This window comes from Bombyx mori, chromosome 8, assembly GCF_030269925.1.
Source record: "Bombyx mori chromosome 8, ASM3026992v2".
Taxonomy (NCBI): domain Eukaryota; kingdom Metazoa; phylum Arthropoda; class Insecta; order Lepidoptera; family Bombycidae; genus Bombyx; species Bombyx mori.
The window spans coordinates 14,281,815-14,301,295 of NC_085114.1; the positions used below are offsets into that span (position 1 = coordinate 14,281,815).

A 19,481-nucleotide genomic window follows, 5' to 3' on the forward strand; every position below is an offset into this window, starting at 1 on the left:
TATAATATAGAGATGTTACAACCATAACAATTATTACTTAAAACGGGATATTTACAAGTGTATTATACGAAATGAGTTCCCGATATTTTAAAGTAATAATTGTTATGGTGACCATAAAATAACTTTGCCAAAATACTCTGAGTTGTTGCTATTTTTTAATTTGCTATTTTGATGGGCACTGAAGCTATTTAAGATAGCACGATAAATACGAACTTTTCCGAAAAATTACGAAAGAAAATCTTTTCTCTATATCTATAGATATGTTGTTCTTAAAATTTCCAACCCTTCAATTACTGTTAACAAATACAATACTTACATAAATAATGTTTTCATGGAAACGTTTCTTCAAATTGTCAATGAAGGCCGCTTCGGATCGGTAGTCCTCCAGCAAAACGAAGTCTTGGACTCCGACCCGCTCGCGATGCTGCAGGGAGTGCTCCATCACGCCTTGTACGGAAACTGGCCTAATGAGCCTGCCAACAAACGAAATTGAACTTTATTGCTGAAGGGTATCCACTCATTATCGAACTGCTGTACGACCTAAGCCACTGAGTTTCTCGCCCAAAACACGTCATTACGGATCCTCCCGATCCATTAACGGTGCTTTTAAGTACCTCAAGCACCGGTCACCGTCCTCGTCGAACCCCTCGCTTGCGACAAAGGGGTCGACGAGCGAATCAACCCACAGATACAGCCCACTGAGTTTCTCGCCGGATCTTCTCAGTGGGTCGCGTTTCCGATCCGATGGTAGATTCTGAGAAGCACTGCTCTTGCTAGGGCCAGTGTTAGCAAATTCTCTCAGGTTGAGCCCTGTGAGATCGTTCACTAGTCAATCCAGTAGCGTCGAGAGGTCTTTGAGTTACAATTAGCCCCCGTCGGCTGTTTTTTTACACATAAGGGCACATCACAATATTATTACAGACTAGAGGTCCCGGCAGTAGTCGAAATTCAACTATAATTAATTGGAATTGTAAGTTTGTATACTATTATGATTGTATTTTATACTTCTATAATCACTAATTTCGCCAAGACTACACTATAAAAAATATTAACAAAGACAAACAATATTTAATCTCAATTTGACAAAAGACGTCAAGAACAAAAGTTTGACAATAAATAGTATGCATGCGTGTGTGCGTCAAATACATGGTATGTAGTGTGTGTAATGTTTTCTTTATTGATTTAATGTATCTTCTATGCATTATTTAAAAAAAATATTAGCATTGTGCACTTCTTCTCTATATTCTCTATAAGTGTGAAAAATTTCATACTCCTCCGTCCGCGCAATTTTCGTAAAAAGGGATACAAAGTTTTTGCTTCACGTATTAATATATAGATGTAACATAAATCAACGCTCACCGTAACTTTGTTATCCTTTCAAGGAGCAAGTTGTAGTATATGAAATGTATGAAGCCCATTGTACGAACTAACCACACGGATGGCTATCCGTAATGTGACGCTCGAAACTATTTAATGAGACCTAAGTTATTTGTAAGGCAATTTGATGGGAAAAACAAACATTGGAATAGCTATTTAGGGTTTAGTTTAAATAATGTTAATGTTTTGTTTGTTTAATTAGCTAAGACGCTAGCAGAGCTGTCTTAATTATAGCCCTGTCTTTCTGTTTGTATGTCTGTAGCATCGTTACTTCCGAATGTGTATCCGGGGTAGGTACTTACTGGTGGAAGGACCTCTTGTGAGTCCGCGCGGGTAGGTACCACCGCTCTACCTATTTCTGCCGTGAAGCAGTAATGCGTTTCGGTTTGAAGGGTGGGGCAGCCGTTGTAACTATACTTGAGACTTGTGTGGCGCATTTACGTTGTAGATGTCTATGGGCTCCAGTAACCCCATTAACACCAGGTGAGCTTGTCCATCGACTACGACTTTGTAGAACACATTATTAATCACAACTATTGTAGTTATGCCGCATACGTGTTCTTTTATTTAAAAAAAATTAAACAACGTCAAAAATCGTTGAAATTTTTGTTAAAGACCCGAGCGGAGCCGGAGCGGGCCGCTAGTTGTATATATATGCATTTGTAATCGTGTATAAGAAAATTTAATGCTGTCTTTTTTTTTTGTTATTTGAGTCGTCTATTATCAAAGGTGGCAATCTGTGCATTTGGACAAAAAAATGTTATTGATATTTCAATACAGATTGATTTGAATATAATCGTCTCCTTCAAAGAATACGGTTCAAAACCTGCATTAAATAAAGGTTAATAGTTAACCTGTTATTTATATAAGATGTCGTTCCGAAGAGTTTTGTGACTGCCAATGGAATACAAAGTCAATAATGCGTTTTTTTTATTTACCAATAATTGTCCAAAAGTCAGATTGCCGGCTTTGATAATAGTCGACTCATTTATTAGTATCGAGCGAGCCCGGGACCCTTTTCGCGACATTTCACCGAAATGTCACTGTCGACGATTTTCGCCATCTTTTTTGTTACCACCAAATGTCGAATTAGGTAAAAACGGATTGGTGGTATTCTTCTGTGTTACCCGACATTTGTGGTAACATGCGACACTCTTTATTATCATCCGTTTAATGTCCATGGCATTATAATAAGGTTGGCGATATTTAATGGAGATTTATTATGTAAAAATTTTGTTCAGTTATAATCATATAAGAAAACTAGCCGTACTCGCCCGCTTCGCTGGGCATTTAAAATTAACATTATTATTAGGGAGTCCAACACTGATATAAATATTAGCCTATCCATTAAGTACATGTATTTGCTACATGGATACCAAGTTTCAAGTCAATCGGATGTATGGTTCGGTAGTTATAACGGAACATCCTTAAAAACCACTGTAGATTTATATATTAGTATAGTAGATTACAATAGAACATTATAACATTACAACAGAAAAACAATATAATTTTTCTATATATTTTTATGGTTACAATTACATAAGTTTATTATTATAGGAATAGCGAACCTTCAATGTAAAACGTGTAAAACTTAAAGGTTAATGACCGCATTGATAGACGCCGCGCTCTTTCAGGGTCGTCAATAGAATTTGTCTTCGTTTTTGAGAACGGAAGTTTCTCGAAGCTCTGTGTACTGGTATGCTCGGTGGGTTAAAGTTTACGAAAACAAATAACTCAGCATCGTCGATGTCGCCCAAAACACGTCATTACAGATCCTCCCGATCCATTAACGATGCTTTTAGGCAAGCACCGGTCACCGTCCTCGTCGAACCCGTCGTTTGCGACGAAGGGCTCGACGAGCGAATTAATCCACAGACTCAGCCCACTGAGTTTCTCGCCGGATCTTCTCAGTGGGTCGCGCTTCTGATCCGCTGGTAGATTCTGCGAGGCACTGCTCTTGCTAGGGCTAGTGTTAGCGTCACTCCGGTTTGAGTCCCGTGAGCTCAACTACTAGCTAAGGTTCCGCTGAAATAGCCTCTCAAGGCTCAGCTTAGGTAGGAAAAAATAAAAATTAAAAAACTTAGCAACCCTATTTGACTATTGCACGATCTAGCCAAAAGGTCGGTCAATTTTGTTTTCGTTTCGCAATTCACGACCGTATTGTTTTGGTTCGGTTCTATTTTAAAAAGGTTTTTATGAATTTGCACCGATCGGTATCATCGTCTTATCTATTCTGCCAAAAAAATCAAAACGAAAGTCTTTGTAACCGACTCAACTATGACAGTAAATAATTCTTCATTCTTTTCTATACTATAATAATATTATAAAGAGGAAAGATTTGTTCGTTTGTTTGTATTGAATAGGCTCCGAAACTACTGAACCAATTTGAAAAATTATTTCACTGTTTGGAAGCTATACTATTCCCGAGTGATATAGGCCATAATATTTTTTGAAAAAAATTAGATATTCTTACTAAAACTCCAATAATGTAACCCTAAGTGTTAAATAATTACCTAAAATATTCTTTACATCGCGGCATCGCGTGCCCTGCGAAAACTATTGATGATAGAATAAAATAATTTAATGCGACTTTGTAGAAAACATAATTATCTACAAAAAATGTCGCGACCGCATATGTCTAACTATTAGAGTTATGCCGCAATAAGTGTTCTTATATTAAAAAAAATAAAACAACGCGGGAGCGGAGTCGGAGCGAGCCGCTAGTTGGGAATAAAACTTTAAACGATTTTCACTCGGGTTCAATTCATATTCTCAACAATTATACGTTTTCTTGTTAACTTCAGACGAGCAGCGGGTTTGAATGCGGCTGTGCGTGCTATGCGATGATACGGTATAAAACTATTTGTTCTTCGTCATTATGTAAAACCAAAAAAGGTGAAAACAAGGTTTGTTTGTAGACAAATCGCAACCCGCATTTCAATGATGAACATTGCTAAGTGATCTTGACTAATGGCGAACACTGTTTATGTTTCGTTCATGGTTATTGATTTGTTTTTTCATTGTAATACCTGATGTTGCAGGCCGGTCAGGAGAGCCGACATTAGAACGACGTTTCGGTTGTATTGGTACAGCGGCTATGCTACTCTTCATTACGGCAGTAATGGGCAGAATGGTGATTCGCGTTAATGTTGATTTCTAACAAAATCTTATGGGCCCCAGCCGGCAGCAAACAATTTTTTTAGTTAAATATATTTCGAGGGTATATCTCATCAAATATTTATAATAAAAAGGTATGTAGTAAGTTAAGTCGTTGAATACTTCGGTCGCATAGCAAGGGAAGATGGAAACAACCTCGAGAGGCTCATCGTGACCGGGGAAGTGAATGGAAAAAGGGCCCGGGGTCGCGGCATAATATGTACGTTGGTCAGACCAGTGTCCTTAGAGCGAGTTTTTTAAAGTTCTCGATAGCGTAAAAGTTAACACAAATTTGTATGGAGTTTGAACGTTTGTCTACGTTAGCCGCTAGGGGCGCTGTTCCAACTCCATACAAATTTGAGTTAACGTTTACGCTATCGAGAACGTTAAAAAACTCGCACTAAGCACACAGATCCGCACCGCTCTTGAATCTACAGTTCACAACGCCCACCATACCGCCCGAGAAAAATGGAGAAAGATCGACCCAGAGAAAGTCTTAAGTCCCTCTTTAAGAACGGTTAGCTGGTAGATAACTCAATTGCTGAGTTAAGCTCGCTATTTTATAACTTTTCGCAATTATTATATTTTATTAACTCTGTGTACAATAAAGAAGAGAAAGTGATACAGAAGGATGGTCACGACCTTCAGCATTCTTTAACACGACGCAAGGAGGAGGAGGAGGAGGAGAGTTGTAAGTTTTTTTTTTATGTTTTCGAAATAACGATTTTCCATAATTACCAAGGACCCAAATTGGAATTGTGTAAAAACAGTTAAAAATTTTGTTTTAGTTCAATTAGCCTCCATCTGTCTGACTGTACGGCTAGTTGATAAGTCAGTACACTCGTCCATTATTCGGCACTCCACGTTCATTTTCACAATTCGCATGAAAAGCACTTTCAAACATTACGGCCCGTGAAGGCTTTAGCTACGCCACAGATCGAACAATATGGAGACATCGGCCCGGCATCGAGTTGAGATCATATAATCAGATTAATTTTGATTAACTCCGTAGTAGCACCCCTAACTGCTTGTCCGAGGTACGCGAGTTCCATTCCCACATCGGGCGAACATTCGTTTATTACAAGATGTTATTTTCCTTTACAATGAAAGTCGTTGGTGAAAGATTGTTGTAACTTTGAAAAAAAGCGCCAGCTTCAAACAGCTCATTTTCATAATTTAATAACGAAATTTATGTTATTCCGTTTTATTTGTACGTTTCCTGCGGAGATTAATGTCTGATGTCATTAACATTAAGTCAATACTTAGTAACGTGCCTACATCCTTATTGAGATAGCGTTGTTAGCAATGACCTAAGTGTGTTCCATTTGCTATTTGCTATATTATCCGACCAAGGTAAAGTCTAAGTAGTATGCGGAGTTCGGAGAATCAGGAAACTTCTGTTATCCACTTTTATTGAGGTTTATGGAAGGCGTTAAGCATGAATGATTAGGTGATTCGTAACATCAGTCCCCTTCATGGGTAAAAAGGAACATAACATGGACATGTTATGGTGGTCTCCTCGACGACTCCGCTGTTCGGGCATCCTTGGGTCGAGCTGCGAGTCTGGTCGTACTGTTGACCACGCTAACTCTCCTTGCCCGGGTTCTGTCGAGTGGTGAGAGAGGAGTGGTTTAGTGAGTGGCCACTACTATTCCGGATCAACCTTTAATATCTTCGGCCACCGAGTCCCACATATCCCGTGCACCTTACAGGAGGACCGATCTTAGACCCGGAAAAAAACGGTGATGATCCCTCATATATACTGTTACGCCGGTAAAAATAACGCCATTTGTTGTCGAGCAGCAGAAACGAATATCAAAAGAACGAGTTATTACTATAATACTCGAAATATCGAGAGCTCTCGAGAAATGTAACGCCATCTATTATAAAATAGCGGAAACAGATATCGAAACGACTGGACTTGCCTGGAATATTCTCGATAATGCTAGGGATGTCGTACCGACTATAAAAGCGTAAAAGACACGAAGGCAGTTAGTAATCGGATCTACTCGAACTTGAAGTGAAGTGGAAGAAGTGAATTACGAAGTGTAAAGTGTTCTGTGAGTGTTCTAAGTGTTTAATATAGTTTTAATTTGTACTTCGGTGGAATTTTTATTTATCCCGAGCCCCAGTGCGTAACATTACTACTATTCGCATTAGCTGATTGGAAGACCGTCTAAACCACAAAAAATAACTAATCCAATCTGTTATCTAAGAATTCGAAAATTGCGTGTTAGAATTGAATAACGGGGGTTGATTAAAGCCGCAGTCTGTCCGACACGACATGCGACACGGCCGTTTATTGTTTATGGTAACAACGTCCACTAATGGAGGAATGGGGGATTGAAAAAAGCAGTATTTATTTCTTCAACACACATTAATGCATTAACATTTTTGGTATTATTTATTGTCTTTCATATTGTATTATAACTGGCTTAAGCTGTGCGCACTACGCATAATATACTTAAACAACATCTTTTTTAAAATTCCTCACACGGTTAACCACACGTGTTGATCACGCAAAGATAAATCGAAATCTTATTTCAAGGACGATAAAGCCCTTTATTCTATGAACAGGATATAAGTGTAAACACAGAATGCTAAATGTGACTACTTTAGTGAAGCCGTGTAACCAAAATTGGCTCAAGTCAATCACCTTAAATCTATATTAGGAAGGCGAGGAATGGGAATCGTTCGTTTGAACATTTGAAAATTGTATTCGCATTTTTTTTCCTACCAATGCTGAGAGCCTTGAGAGGCTATTTCAGATTCTCCTTGACGTGTAGGTGAGCTCACGGGGCTCAAACCGGGAGTGTTACTAACACTGGCCCTAGCAAGAGCAGTGCTTTACAGAACACAGCACCGGATCGGAAACGCGACCCACTGAAGAGATCTGGCGAGAAACTCAGTGGGCTAAATATGGCAGATCGCAAACCGGCGCTGTGGGCAAGCCGGTGGGCTGTGTCTATGCGCTAATTTACTTGTCGAGCCCTTCGTCGCAAGTAACGCGACGAGTTCGACGAGGACGGTGACCGGGGTTTTTGTCCCTTAATCTCACAAAACACAATGCTTAGTGCTCTGCTGCTGGTTCCGAACCGCTCATATAGTCGATATTTCCATGGTATTGTAACTTCGAGATCTCCTGAGACGTTGTCCACTGATAAAGGCAACTGTTTGACAACAGGTATGCTTATCCTGTATGCGCTACAAAAACCGCTGAAATAATATTGGGCGAAACTTGGACGCTAAACTAGGCGTTGGGTTTGCAACTTTGAAGATTTAATGTGTAAGATTAGCATCTGGACACAAGACGTTATATACCCCGTTTTAGAGGGGAAAAAACGTGTTATTTAAGGAGGTCTCGTGAGCGGTGACCGACCAAAACAAGTCTGCAGTGGGCGGTCTCATAAATGAGTGCAGTATAGAAGAATCAACGCCGAATGAATATTTCTTCTATTTCTTAAAAAAAATCCCAGCAAAGCGTTTTCAAAAAAACAAGTTATTTAGCGACTCTAAGCTTTCGTATATTTCAAAATGTGATGATTCAGAGACTGGATGAGTTTTGAGAAACGCTTCGTTCGGTTCAAACGTTATCTGTTGAGGTCATCGCATCACGACACAACACTTGAACAATATTATGATGCTTTAGAGTTAAGTTATACTAGATTTTTCTGTCAGACACATTTTTTTTAACCAACGTTGCATGGTTTTGGTAGCACGGTTTTTTGCTTGTAGATTTTATGGCCTGGTAACGAGACTTTTAAGCTAAGTCATATATTTCCTTTTTACAATCAGTTGTATTAAGAAGCGAATTGAGATGAAGTTGATTAATAGGAGATATTAATCAATTAAACGAAACAAGATAGGATAGATTGAAATATAGCCTCAGTAAAATGGTGGTTATTTACGAAGACTTATTTAGGGGACTTTTTGGAAGAGCCCGAGAAGCAGCAATAGTTTAAAAAAGCTCTGAGTTTTATGCCGATTCTTCTCAGTGGATATATGGAATTTAAAAAAATTATCACGATTAAAATCACAAATCTACACGCCTTTGCGAGGTTTCTTAAATAAAAATATTTAATAGAGTGGTATGGAAGAGAATAATTCGAGTATTATTTGTGCCTCTGTTTATTTTTACGTTACATTTAAGATTTATTGATCTGTGGTGTTTTACCAAAGAATTATTTCGAATACTCCGTTATCATGAACTGAATTTTTTAATATGTATATGATTTTATTTCAGAATATAGAAATTACATAAAGTTATTAGTAGTAAGTTTATATTTAAAGTGTTAGTAAAACTACCTAACTTATGGTTGGGATTGTTCAAATAAATTGCAGACATAAATATGCACTCATGAGCATCCGATTTTTTTGAAAACCAATAAATTCACGAGCATTTTGACACCATTAGTTTGCCGTTTAATGGAAAGGAAATAGAAGCCCGTCCGGGTATAGTTCATAAACCTTTTGTCGTGAATCTCCGTTAGTCATGGCCAATAAGGAACTCATTTGAATACCGATCGGTGGATTATGAGCTGAATGTAAATGTGATTTATTGAGATAATGTACAATCCCAATAATTATTTACAGTGCTTGTTTAAAGATTTCGAGCACTTATTCAGCGTTTTCCATTTCTTGTGCAAGCTTTGGGACTTAAGAGACATTAGCGTTAATAAAGTTGACTAGATCTAAGTTCGACTTTATGATTCTAATGGTCTAGTTATCCGAGTCTTATATTTTTATAGCTATTATTAGCTAAATTGTTTTTTTATTAATTATTATTATCCGCAACATGCTTCGTCAGATTATAGCAACAGAGTTATCAGCAACATGCTTCGTCAACAAGTACAATACTTACTTTCAGCTACAAGCGTCGTCATAAGTAACATATAGGTCCACGCTAACAGCAATGCGCGCATAGGCATCGGCTAGTCAAAAAACCCACTTTGGATCGCACCCGGCCCGAAAGTACCCATTACGCTAGTCGCATTACCACGCTGTATGGCATATGATTCTAGTTCTAATTCTGTATGATTCTAATTGTGTGATGTTTATGAGCTGCCCTAGCCACTGAAAACAGGTGAACAGGGTTCATTTACCCACGCAATGAAAAAATATTAAGCATTATTACCCATTGTACCCACTTTAATTGATGGATTTTAGTTAATACCCAAAAAATATGTCCCTTTTCGTCTGTGTCATTTCACAGAATGATTTAGTACGCTAAATTATTATGGATGTATCACTGTCTCACGTTTTTAATTAGGTCAAGAGTGTTGTTTGGGACAGAAAAGTATTTACGCAGTTAAAAATAACGGGTCCGAAGTCTGCTGTCACCGTATAAACGGAAATAGATCAGAGATTTACAAGTGGGTCAGATTGGCCGAATTAATCAGAATCTTGCAGCGAGAAAAGTTTTGCTGTTATCCATGAGGATATATTTCTATTTATTTATTCTAGTTTTTCATTTGCTAATATTATGTACTACTGTTTTTAATGAAGAAACCGTGTACTTTAATCTTAAAGTTCCTTTAAAGTTCTTTTCGAAGGAATTTAGTATTACACGCCAAAATTGTTGAGCGTTGTTTGCCCCGGTCACCGTCCTCGCCGAACCCGTGGCTTGCGACGAAGGGCTCGGCGGGTAAATTAACCCACAGACACAGCCCACTAAGTTTCTCGCCCGATCTTCTCAGTGGGTCGCGCTTCCGATCCGATGGTAGATTCTGCGAAGCACTGCTCTTACTAGGGCCAGTGTTAGCAACACCGCCAGTTTGAGCCCCAAGAGCTCACCTACACGGTAGAGTAACGTTGATATGGCCTCTCAAGGCTATCAGCATAGGCAGGAAAAAAAAAGTTGAACGTCGAGTTATCTTAATCTAATTAATATTAGCACGTTTATGACCTTGCTTAATCACTGAGGCAGTCTTCAGTTTTACCGTTCAATGGATAGAAATTCCAATTTGTCTATATATTTGGTGATCTTTATTTGTATCCCTATTGTAATAAATAAATAGATAAATGTATAGAATTATTAATAAATATCTTGTATAATTTAAAATGTAATGTAAATATTAAGAAATTATTATTACAATAAATTAATAGATCAATCTATTTTGTAATAAATAAAAAAAAGATTTTTCCCAAAATGCTCAAATAGCTGCAACCCTGCTCAATTAATATACATAATATATTATGTACATGTATACAAAATTAGGTAAGTACAAAGAGTATATTTAGCAGTTTCCCTAAGCACTAAACTATCAAAGTCTACATTAAAATAGCTATTTAAACGGCTATCAGTATATCATCGGTATATTTTCCGGAATATCATATTTCCATTGTATGCGAAGAAAAGTGAAAGCCAAACATATGTTAAGCTGCTGTATGTATGTTTGAATTGCCAACGCTCTATAATGAGATTCTTAGAAATACTAGATTTCAGAAACACTAGTGTGGCGAGTGGGCAAGTCAACTGTCGATTCATTGTGGTTCTAAGAAACTACAAGTTGAATCGTACAGATTCTGATTCCGTTGTCGGGAAAATATTTAGTTTTTTTTTTTAAATCTTCTTAAAAAATTAAATACCTTTCATAGATACACTAATTTTTTTTTTATTGCCCTTATGCAGACGGGCATACGGCCCACCTGATGTTGAGTGGTTACCGTCGCCAATGGACTTCAGCAATGCCAGGGGCAGAGCCAAGCCGCTGCCTACCGAGCGAAATTAAATTGAAATACTAAACGTTTTAAGTTTTTAACCCCTCGGTATTGTGTACGCTCCTCAAATAAGAACAGGGAATGTTAAACCGAATTTTAATCGAGCACTGCCTCTTTTTGGCGGTGACAAACCAGTTATTAACTGTTATCATATAATTAGATAAGTAAGTATATTTTCAATGTACTCAAGTTATATTGTAAACACTTTTATCGATGCCGCCACATTAACTATATTACGATTTCTAAGAATTCTCTTGTTGAGTAATTATCGCTTGGATCGAAAAAAGACTCAGAATTGGATGACAATTAAGAAAATGCGTAGAAAGGGTGTCTCTTCTATGTTATTTAAGTACTTGTTTGATTCGTTCTTTTTCGAATGTGGTTTGAAGAGTAGTCTCTACAGCATTCCGTGTCGATGGCAAAAATACGGTTTTATACCGGATACCGTACGAATGTTGTCAGTCCGCCTTCATATTTTTTTAGGACTTAGATATTAACACTGGCTTGGAGGCCTTTCCAGTTTCATCAGGACAGGTGGGCGAGCAAAGGGTCAGCCAGAAGGGACCACTTTCAACGCGGCAGCCAATGCATACTGGTTGTGGGGCCTTTTTTGAGCCTGCCGGATAGGTACGAGCACATCACCCTGCATATTTCTGTCGTGTACATATTAGCAGTAGCTAGTTTGAAGGGCGGGGCAGCCGTTGTAGGTACTATAAACTGCGACTTAGAACTCAAGTCTCAAGTTGGGTATTTACGTTGTGAAAGCAATTGAAAAAAAAACGCAGTTAGGTTATATAAAGGTCACCGTTCTGAACTTCGATCAATAATAATAGTATAGTAGTATTATTGATCGAAGGTTCTGAACTAACCCATAGACACAGCCCATTGTGTTTCTCACCGGATCTTCTCAGTGGGTCGCGATTCCGATCCGGTGGTAGTTTCTGCGAAGCACTGCTCTTGCTAGGGCTAATGTTAGCAAAGTTTCTCCGGTAGAGCCCGTGAGCTCACCTACCCGTCCGGGCGTAGCTGGAATAGCTTCGTAGGCTACCAGCTAATGAGTAGGGGAAAAAAAAGATGTATAATTGCGTTAATTAAAGACTTTTACGACAAAGGTATGCTGTTCTTTTCGCTAAGAATCATGCGTTCTGATTTGAAGATTAGGATAGGTTATATGAAATTGATTTGGAGCCCATATCGCATGTTCATATTTTGATGTCTTATAGGCTCAAGTAATCCCATAACGCCAGGTGGGTCGTCAGCTCATCTACCCAGCTAGTATCATCATCATTATTGTGTCTCCCAATCACCTGGAGTCGTGCTGGGCAACATGTCTTCTCCTTCCATACTCCTTCCTACTATCATATGCCATTTCTTCGCTCACTCCCCTCTTACACATGTCGTCTTTCACGCAATCCATCCATTTTTTTTAGGTCTACCTCTTCCTCTAAAGCCTTCCACATTCATAGTTAATATACCAAGCTAGTGTAACAAAAAAAAATTACCGAGTCGAAAACCAATAATCAAATTGGTTTAGCTATTGTAAAGATTAGCGTTCACAAACACGAAGACAATCAGATGTCCGTTCCGATAACATTTATTATAATAATCAGATAATACTTATTATATCTGTTTACGAATAGATTAAATGTCTACATTGTAAATGCTAACACAGAAAAATTGTTTCGAAATTAGGCTAATAAAATTCTAATCTTGTTTTATCTGTGGCAATATTAATTTCAACACAAATCTACAGATTCGAAGATGTTTTTTATTGCCTAACCCGAAATCATCGAGAAGATTGACTAACTAATTAACTCGTTAACCGAATACCTGATTGCTAGTGATGTGCCGGACATTCGAAATGTTTTGTTCGGTCGAATCTTTTGATATTATTCATTTAGTAACCACGCACAGCACTCAAAAAGATCGTGTTTAATAAAAACGCAATTCGAATATTATTTTGCGCATTATTTTCATTCGTTTTGTTTCTTTCGGCCGTGAATCGATTATGCGTTTCGGTTCGATAGCTAACAAATACAAGTTAGCATAATATGGAGTAGTATGGAGTATATATCAAATCGATAGCGCTATTGTGATCATCTCTACAGGTGGGAACAAACCCTTGTCTTATATATAAAATGTAAATAAAAATGACGTATTTAAAAAAGAAAGTTATAATAAAAAAACTTGATCGTCGGTAACCACGAAAACTGTCAAGTATTCGTATCGATACGTCCGAAGTTATAAAATGAAAATAAGAAACGTGCGATTAGTAAAAAAGAAAAATACCAAAATAACGTAGAAATTTCAAAATTTAGTGCTGATTTTCTACAAAGGCGTAAATCGACGAGCTCTCAGTAAATCTGATGTTAAGCGGTCGCCGTAGCGTGCAGTGGCAACGTCGTTGAACTACTTCAATAACGGTAAGTCATCAAACACCTGAATGTTTAGAACAGAAGGTCAACGATCAATAGAAAACTCACCATCTCTTAAATAAGTTGAAATTATTTTCGATATTTTTTCGCATTCGGCCGACTTTTATATCACGCGTCACTATTACCTATAGCTAAGCACCATCTGAAAAGTCATCAAATACCGTAATGTTTACAACAGAAGGTCAACGATCAATAGAAAACTCACCACCTCTAAAATAAGTTGAAATTATTTTCGATAATTTTTCGCATTCGGCCGACTTTTATATCACGCGTCACTATTATAGCTAAGCACCATCTGAATATGCATATTATGAAATCGTAAAAGATGAGGGGCATTCAAGGTCGATGCAATAGAATCAGTTCACGATTTCGTCGTAAAAAAATCTTACAATTATGAATCGGGAACGGTTTAAAAAGGTTTATTGTGTTCCCCCGATTCTTTAGTGTAACGTTGATTTGTTGAAGGGGACGTTTGACCTTTTTGTTCTGTATTTATCTGTTAAGTAAACTAGGTCATTGCTTAATGCATTAAAATATTTTGTAGAATATTTATTTTTATTAACATCACAAACAGAAATTAATGATGTAGTTAGTATAATTATATCGATAAACGTTATGGATTACATAAGATAAAGACGCACGAACCGAATAAGGAAAAAGGGAAGCTATTTTTGTAACTAGTGAATTAAGGTTGTATGGCGTCGTCTGTGTTGAAAGTACTTTTTTTTCCTACCTATGCTGATAGCCTTGAGAGGCTATCAGCGTTGCCCTAGCGCGTAGGTGAGCTCTCGGGGCTCAAACCGGAGGTGTACCTAGCACTGTCGTCGTGGCCTAAAGAATAAGACGTCTGTTGCATTCGTACGTTGTGACTATAATGAGACCTTAGAACTAATATCTCAAGGTGGGTGGTGCATTTACGTTGTAGATGTTTATGGGCTCCAGTAACCACATAACACCAGGTGGGCTGTGAGCGCGTCCACCAAACTAAGCAATAAAATATATATATGAGGTCAAATTCTTAATTGTGTTGATAACGATCCCATCCTTCAAATAGGTATGACATCTACCCGAATTAAAATAGACCAGTAAAATTATAATCTTAAAAGTGAATTTGTTACCATGCCAATCAGCCGACAAATAAGGCACACGGGAAGCAGCCATTTTAAAAAGAAACCTTTAACCTTGCTACAAGTTTTACACGATTGCGAAATACGAAACTAATCCAAGATACGTAACACGTAAACCAATTACGGCCATATAGGCGGTCCATTGTTCAAATCCTCTTTATTAAGCAGTTTTAATATAGACGACCAATGTATAATTTGTATTTGTTTAAATATTCTGTCTCACATCTCTTTGAATGCGTTTTACAATCACCAAGATATTAATAGTAGTAATGTTGATCTAATAAAATTTACTTACATAAACACACGCGTTTCACTTTTCAAAAATCTACTCTTTATAGAGTACGAACGACTAAAATAATATTTATTGTAATTTAAAAATTAAAAAAAAAAAACGCTTGAGTAGCAACACGAACTAACAATTAGTTTCATATTTTTTAGTTTTGATACTACTGGTCAGAGGAAATAAGATCAGAGGTCATATATAAAATTATTGTTTTATCAGCGGTCCCTGATGCGTGTCCAAATACTTCAAGTTAATAACCGGACGACTTGAAATCGGTGAATATGACGTGCAAAGATTGCGTTACATAAAAACATCCCGTCCGCGCGAAGCTGAATTAGCCTACTAGCCTATTAGACTACTAGCGAATAGGTAGGAAAAAAATACAAACATACACACATACCAAACTAATAAATGCCTAGAAGTTAGTCTCGAACATGGATGCCAGGGATCAGAATTAACTTGTTTTTTGGATACCGTTGGTTAGTGGAAACGATATGAATCTTATATTCTCCTAAAAAAAAAAACATTTCAGTCTAGTAGAAATAAGGTCATTTTCATATTTTTCTGGTATTCACTTCATCTTTGGGCACGAGAATCTTGAGCTTTTGGAAATCTCGCGTAAAATACCGATGCCAGTTTCAAATATTCTGTACATAGAAGCAGTTTTCTTACGTTATAACCCAATGTAAATGTCCTCTGAACTCGTATCTTGATGAAGACTTTTGTGAGCTTACTTAAGCCAAATTGTCTCGAAGCAATTATGCGCTCTGGTTTCTAAAAGTACCATATCCGTTATTTCACTACAATCGAAGCGTAGACGTCAAAAACCGACGTAGATTGCATCTTTTGCGTTATGGTCTCTGCGTCTAACCTATCTAAAATTATAATAGATATTACTGAAATGTCTATATTTATCTAAAATTAGATAGATTATCTAATTTTTATCCAAAATTATCTAATGTGTCTAATTTTTATTTAAAATTAGAAAGGCTATGAGCATCTCTATGTATCTACTCTAAAATATGAAAAGCGTCCTCAAAACTCCACGGCAACATTGGTACTCTAACCAAGTTAAATTCTATCAACGAACACAAGCTAGCCGTTTCTTCTTTGGGAGGCTTGACGACAAAGGGAAGATCTTCCACCGAGCGGGTGATATTGCTCGGTAGACCGACGGTCCAAATGTTGTTATTCGGAACTTGTATATATGCGCTTTATCTTGAAAATGTCGTAAGCGAGATTCAGGCATCTGTCAATTATCTTGCGTTGTATGATGGCTACCCGCCACACTTCAATCACAAGAGAGTTCTGTATGTCTTTCTAATACGGAGCATCCCTTGGGTAGGAGACAGGTTTGATTCTCATTCCTAATATTGACTAGATCGTGAGCTTTACTAATCAACGTAGCTAAAATTCCATTTTATTTTTAGCATCGGACATTTATTGATTTACATGTTTATACAAAGTCTTGTCACCTTGATATCGAATGAAGGCCATCATACTCTATATGTACAGCACGAGTGACCATTACAATAGATAAGCCGGAGAATAATCTAATGATTAGAAGGATTATAGTATAGACACTAAATAGAAATACACAGAATTTAATTATTTTTGCCCCTACTCCGCCAAATCGGGTAGAGATAAAATGTAGCCATGTTTTAGAGTGATTTGATAACTTCATTTGCCTTACTCTTGCTTTACCCTTAGAAATCGTGGGGTTTATAAGTCAAATAGGGAATATTAGGGGACAAAATGGGAGTTGGATTGTGGCAGAAAATAAAATATAAGCATAGTTAAGCATATTTTAAATTGGGTAGTAAAACTGGTATTATAATAGGGAATATCACCTGTATGACGCACATGACGATTTAAGTCATTTTTAAATGCATTTCGCTCCCTAACTGGCGTACAATTAAAATTAACTTCATTCCGTTTTTTTTAACGGTTTTTATTTTGATTTTCATTCATTGGTTGTGGTAATAGATGGTTTTTCGTGAAGTAGCTATCAGCAGATGTGAGCGGAGAATTAAAGCATATGCTATTTATTTCACTTACTGAATATTTTTTATTAAAGTAGTTTTATTTATTTATTTATTTCTTAGATGGGTGGACGAGCGGTGTAAGCTCACCCGGTTTTTAGTGGTTACTGGAGTATCCAGCCCAGGTCCACTTAACACCAGGTCTAGAACGTAAATGCCTCTACGACGTAAATGCGCCACCCATCTTGAGATATAAGTTCTAAGATCCTACCACCACTATATAGACGAATGACCAATGCCGTAAAAATGTTTAAAAAGAACAAACAAAGTCATTCAGTAGCTTTACACGTTAGAAACTGAGCAAAGCACAATTCGTATACCGATGAGTCACGTTATGACATTGAATCGTGAGTTTTTGATTGAGCCAATAACCTGTACAGAATACGTTAGACTTTAGGATTCTAGAGTAAAAATCTCTCGGCAACCACGATGAAGTTTCTCTGTGGGTAACCACATATATAGCCTCTTAACAACACAATGAAAGCGTGATTTCAAACTGGGTCTATATTTCATTTAGGTATTCGTTAAAAAATTAGAAACAGATGCGGTTCAAGCTCAACCATATCGAGGTCATAGGATGATACTCGACAACTCTGAAGATCTGATGATGCTAATCAGGCAGCTGTTCATCAGGAAATACGAATAGGTAGCCCCAACCACCTTAAAAGAAGGCAGACTACCAAACTTTACTTTAAAAAAAATACCAAACTTTGTACCAAACTTTACTTTAAAAAAAATCGTCTGTCATTTAGTATAGGACTCGTCATTTATGACGGAAGTCATTCGTGAGAATATGTAAGTCTTGTAACTGATCATGCTCCGAAATCTCCGCATTCAGAAGATAAGACCGGATATCCATGATTTTTACTGTTCAAATTGAATATTTTAATTGGTGGGATGTAAGCGTAATCATTATTGTTCACGATTTTTTTCTTACTTAATTTAATTTCATGAAGGAGAAAGGAGCAAGCTTCCAGCATTAACAATTATTAAAAAAATACACTAACCTTTTCTATCTCAAATATATGTATATAAATGAATTGCTTTTTTTTTTCTTTTTTTTATGATTGAAGGATTACTGGTGGCCCGTAGGCCTTTCCAGTTTCACCAGGACAGTTGGGCGAGCAAAGGCTCAGCCAGGAGGGGTGGGATTTGCTAACAGCTACCCGAGCGCCTCCGAAGGAGACCTAACAGCTCAAGCAGTTGCTGTTCGTTAGTCTCGCTAAAACTCTAGAACGTCTGGGTTGATTTGATTAATTTTGGTCTTGAATTATTTGTGAAGTCCAGAGAAGTTTAAAAGGTAGATAAATATGAAAATGTTCGAAATGAAATAAAAAATAACAATTTTGTTTTCCCTTTGATGTGTCTCCCGTTGGACGGATTCATTTTGTTTGTGTTAAGTTTATTTTATGCAAAAGTTTGGGTTCTTTTATTTATCGATTGAAGCACTACGAAGTCTGCCGGGTCAACTAGTTTAAAATAAAATATACCATCAATAAATAAAAATAGATAAAGCACATTAAATATGTATTTATTTAAATTAATAATGCAGACAGAAAGTGATGTTTGATTAGTCTCGTCGTATAAAAATTATTTGTGTGACCGTTTTAACGATACGATTTCTATTCTATAATCGACTTTTAAAATTATACTCTAAAAGTTGAAGACTTAAATACAGTCAAAATAAATACAGACAAGAATCCGTTTTGATACGCAGAAACCTAATTTCACTATTTTCTATAATACTCTCCTAAAGATCGCATAACTATGCATCTTACTGGTGGTAGGACCTCTTGTGAGTCCGCGCGGGTGGGTACCACCACCCTGCCTTTTTCTGCCGTGAAGCAGTAATGCGTTTCGGTTTGAAGGGCGGGGCAGCCGTTGTAACTATACTTGAGACCTTAAAACTTGTATCTCAAGGTGGGTGGCGCATTTACGTTGTGGATGTCTATGGGCCCCAGTAACCACTTAACACCAGGGCTGTGAGCTCGTCCACCCATCTAAGCAATAAAAAAATAATCTCATAATTCCACTTATCTAAGACGTGTCTTACCAGATAACTTTGAAAAATTGACTGTGGGGGGCAAGGTAGAAGGGAAAAGACCCGCCGGCCGGCCACCAAACCGTTGGTCGGATCAGATAACTGCGCTCACTGGACTCTCTATTGCGAACGCCCTGAGAGAAGCCAAAAACCGAAGCAAATGGAAGCTGACGGTACAAAGACACGTCATCTCGGATCCTCCCGATCCACTAACGGTGCTTTTAGGTACTTCAAGCACCGGTCACCGTTCTCGTCGAACCCGTCGCTTGCGACGAAGGGCTCGACGAGCAAATTAACTCT

At 37.5% G+C, this 19,481-nt stretch overlaps 1 protein-coding gene across 3 annotated transcripts in view; it reads right to left on the reverse strand.

Annotated features, from left to right (window-relative positions):
• LOC101736752 (unconventional myosin IC) overlaps positions 1 to 19,481 on the reverse strand; it is a 72,462-nt gene that overhangs the window by 26,937 nt on the left and 26,044 nt on the right. For all 3 annotated transcript variants that reach the window (XM_062669875.1, XM_021346276.3, XM_038012520.2), the window contains exon 3: positions 317 to 473. In XM_062669875.1, the coding sequence (XP_062525859.1) occupies positions 317 to 473 (157 nt within the window). The remainder of the gene's footprint in view (positions 1 to 316; positions 474 to 19,481) is intronic.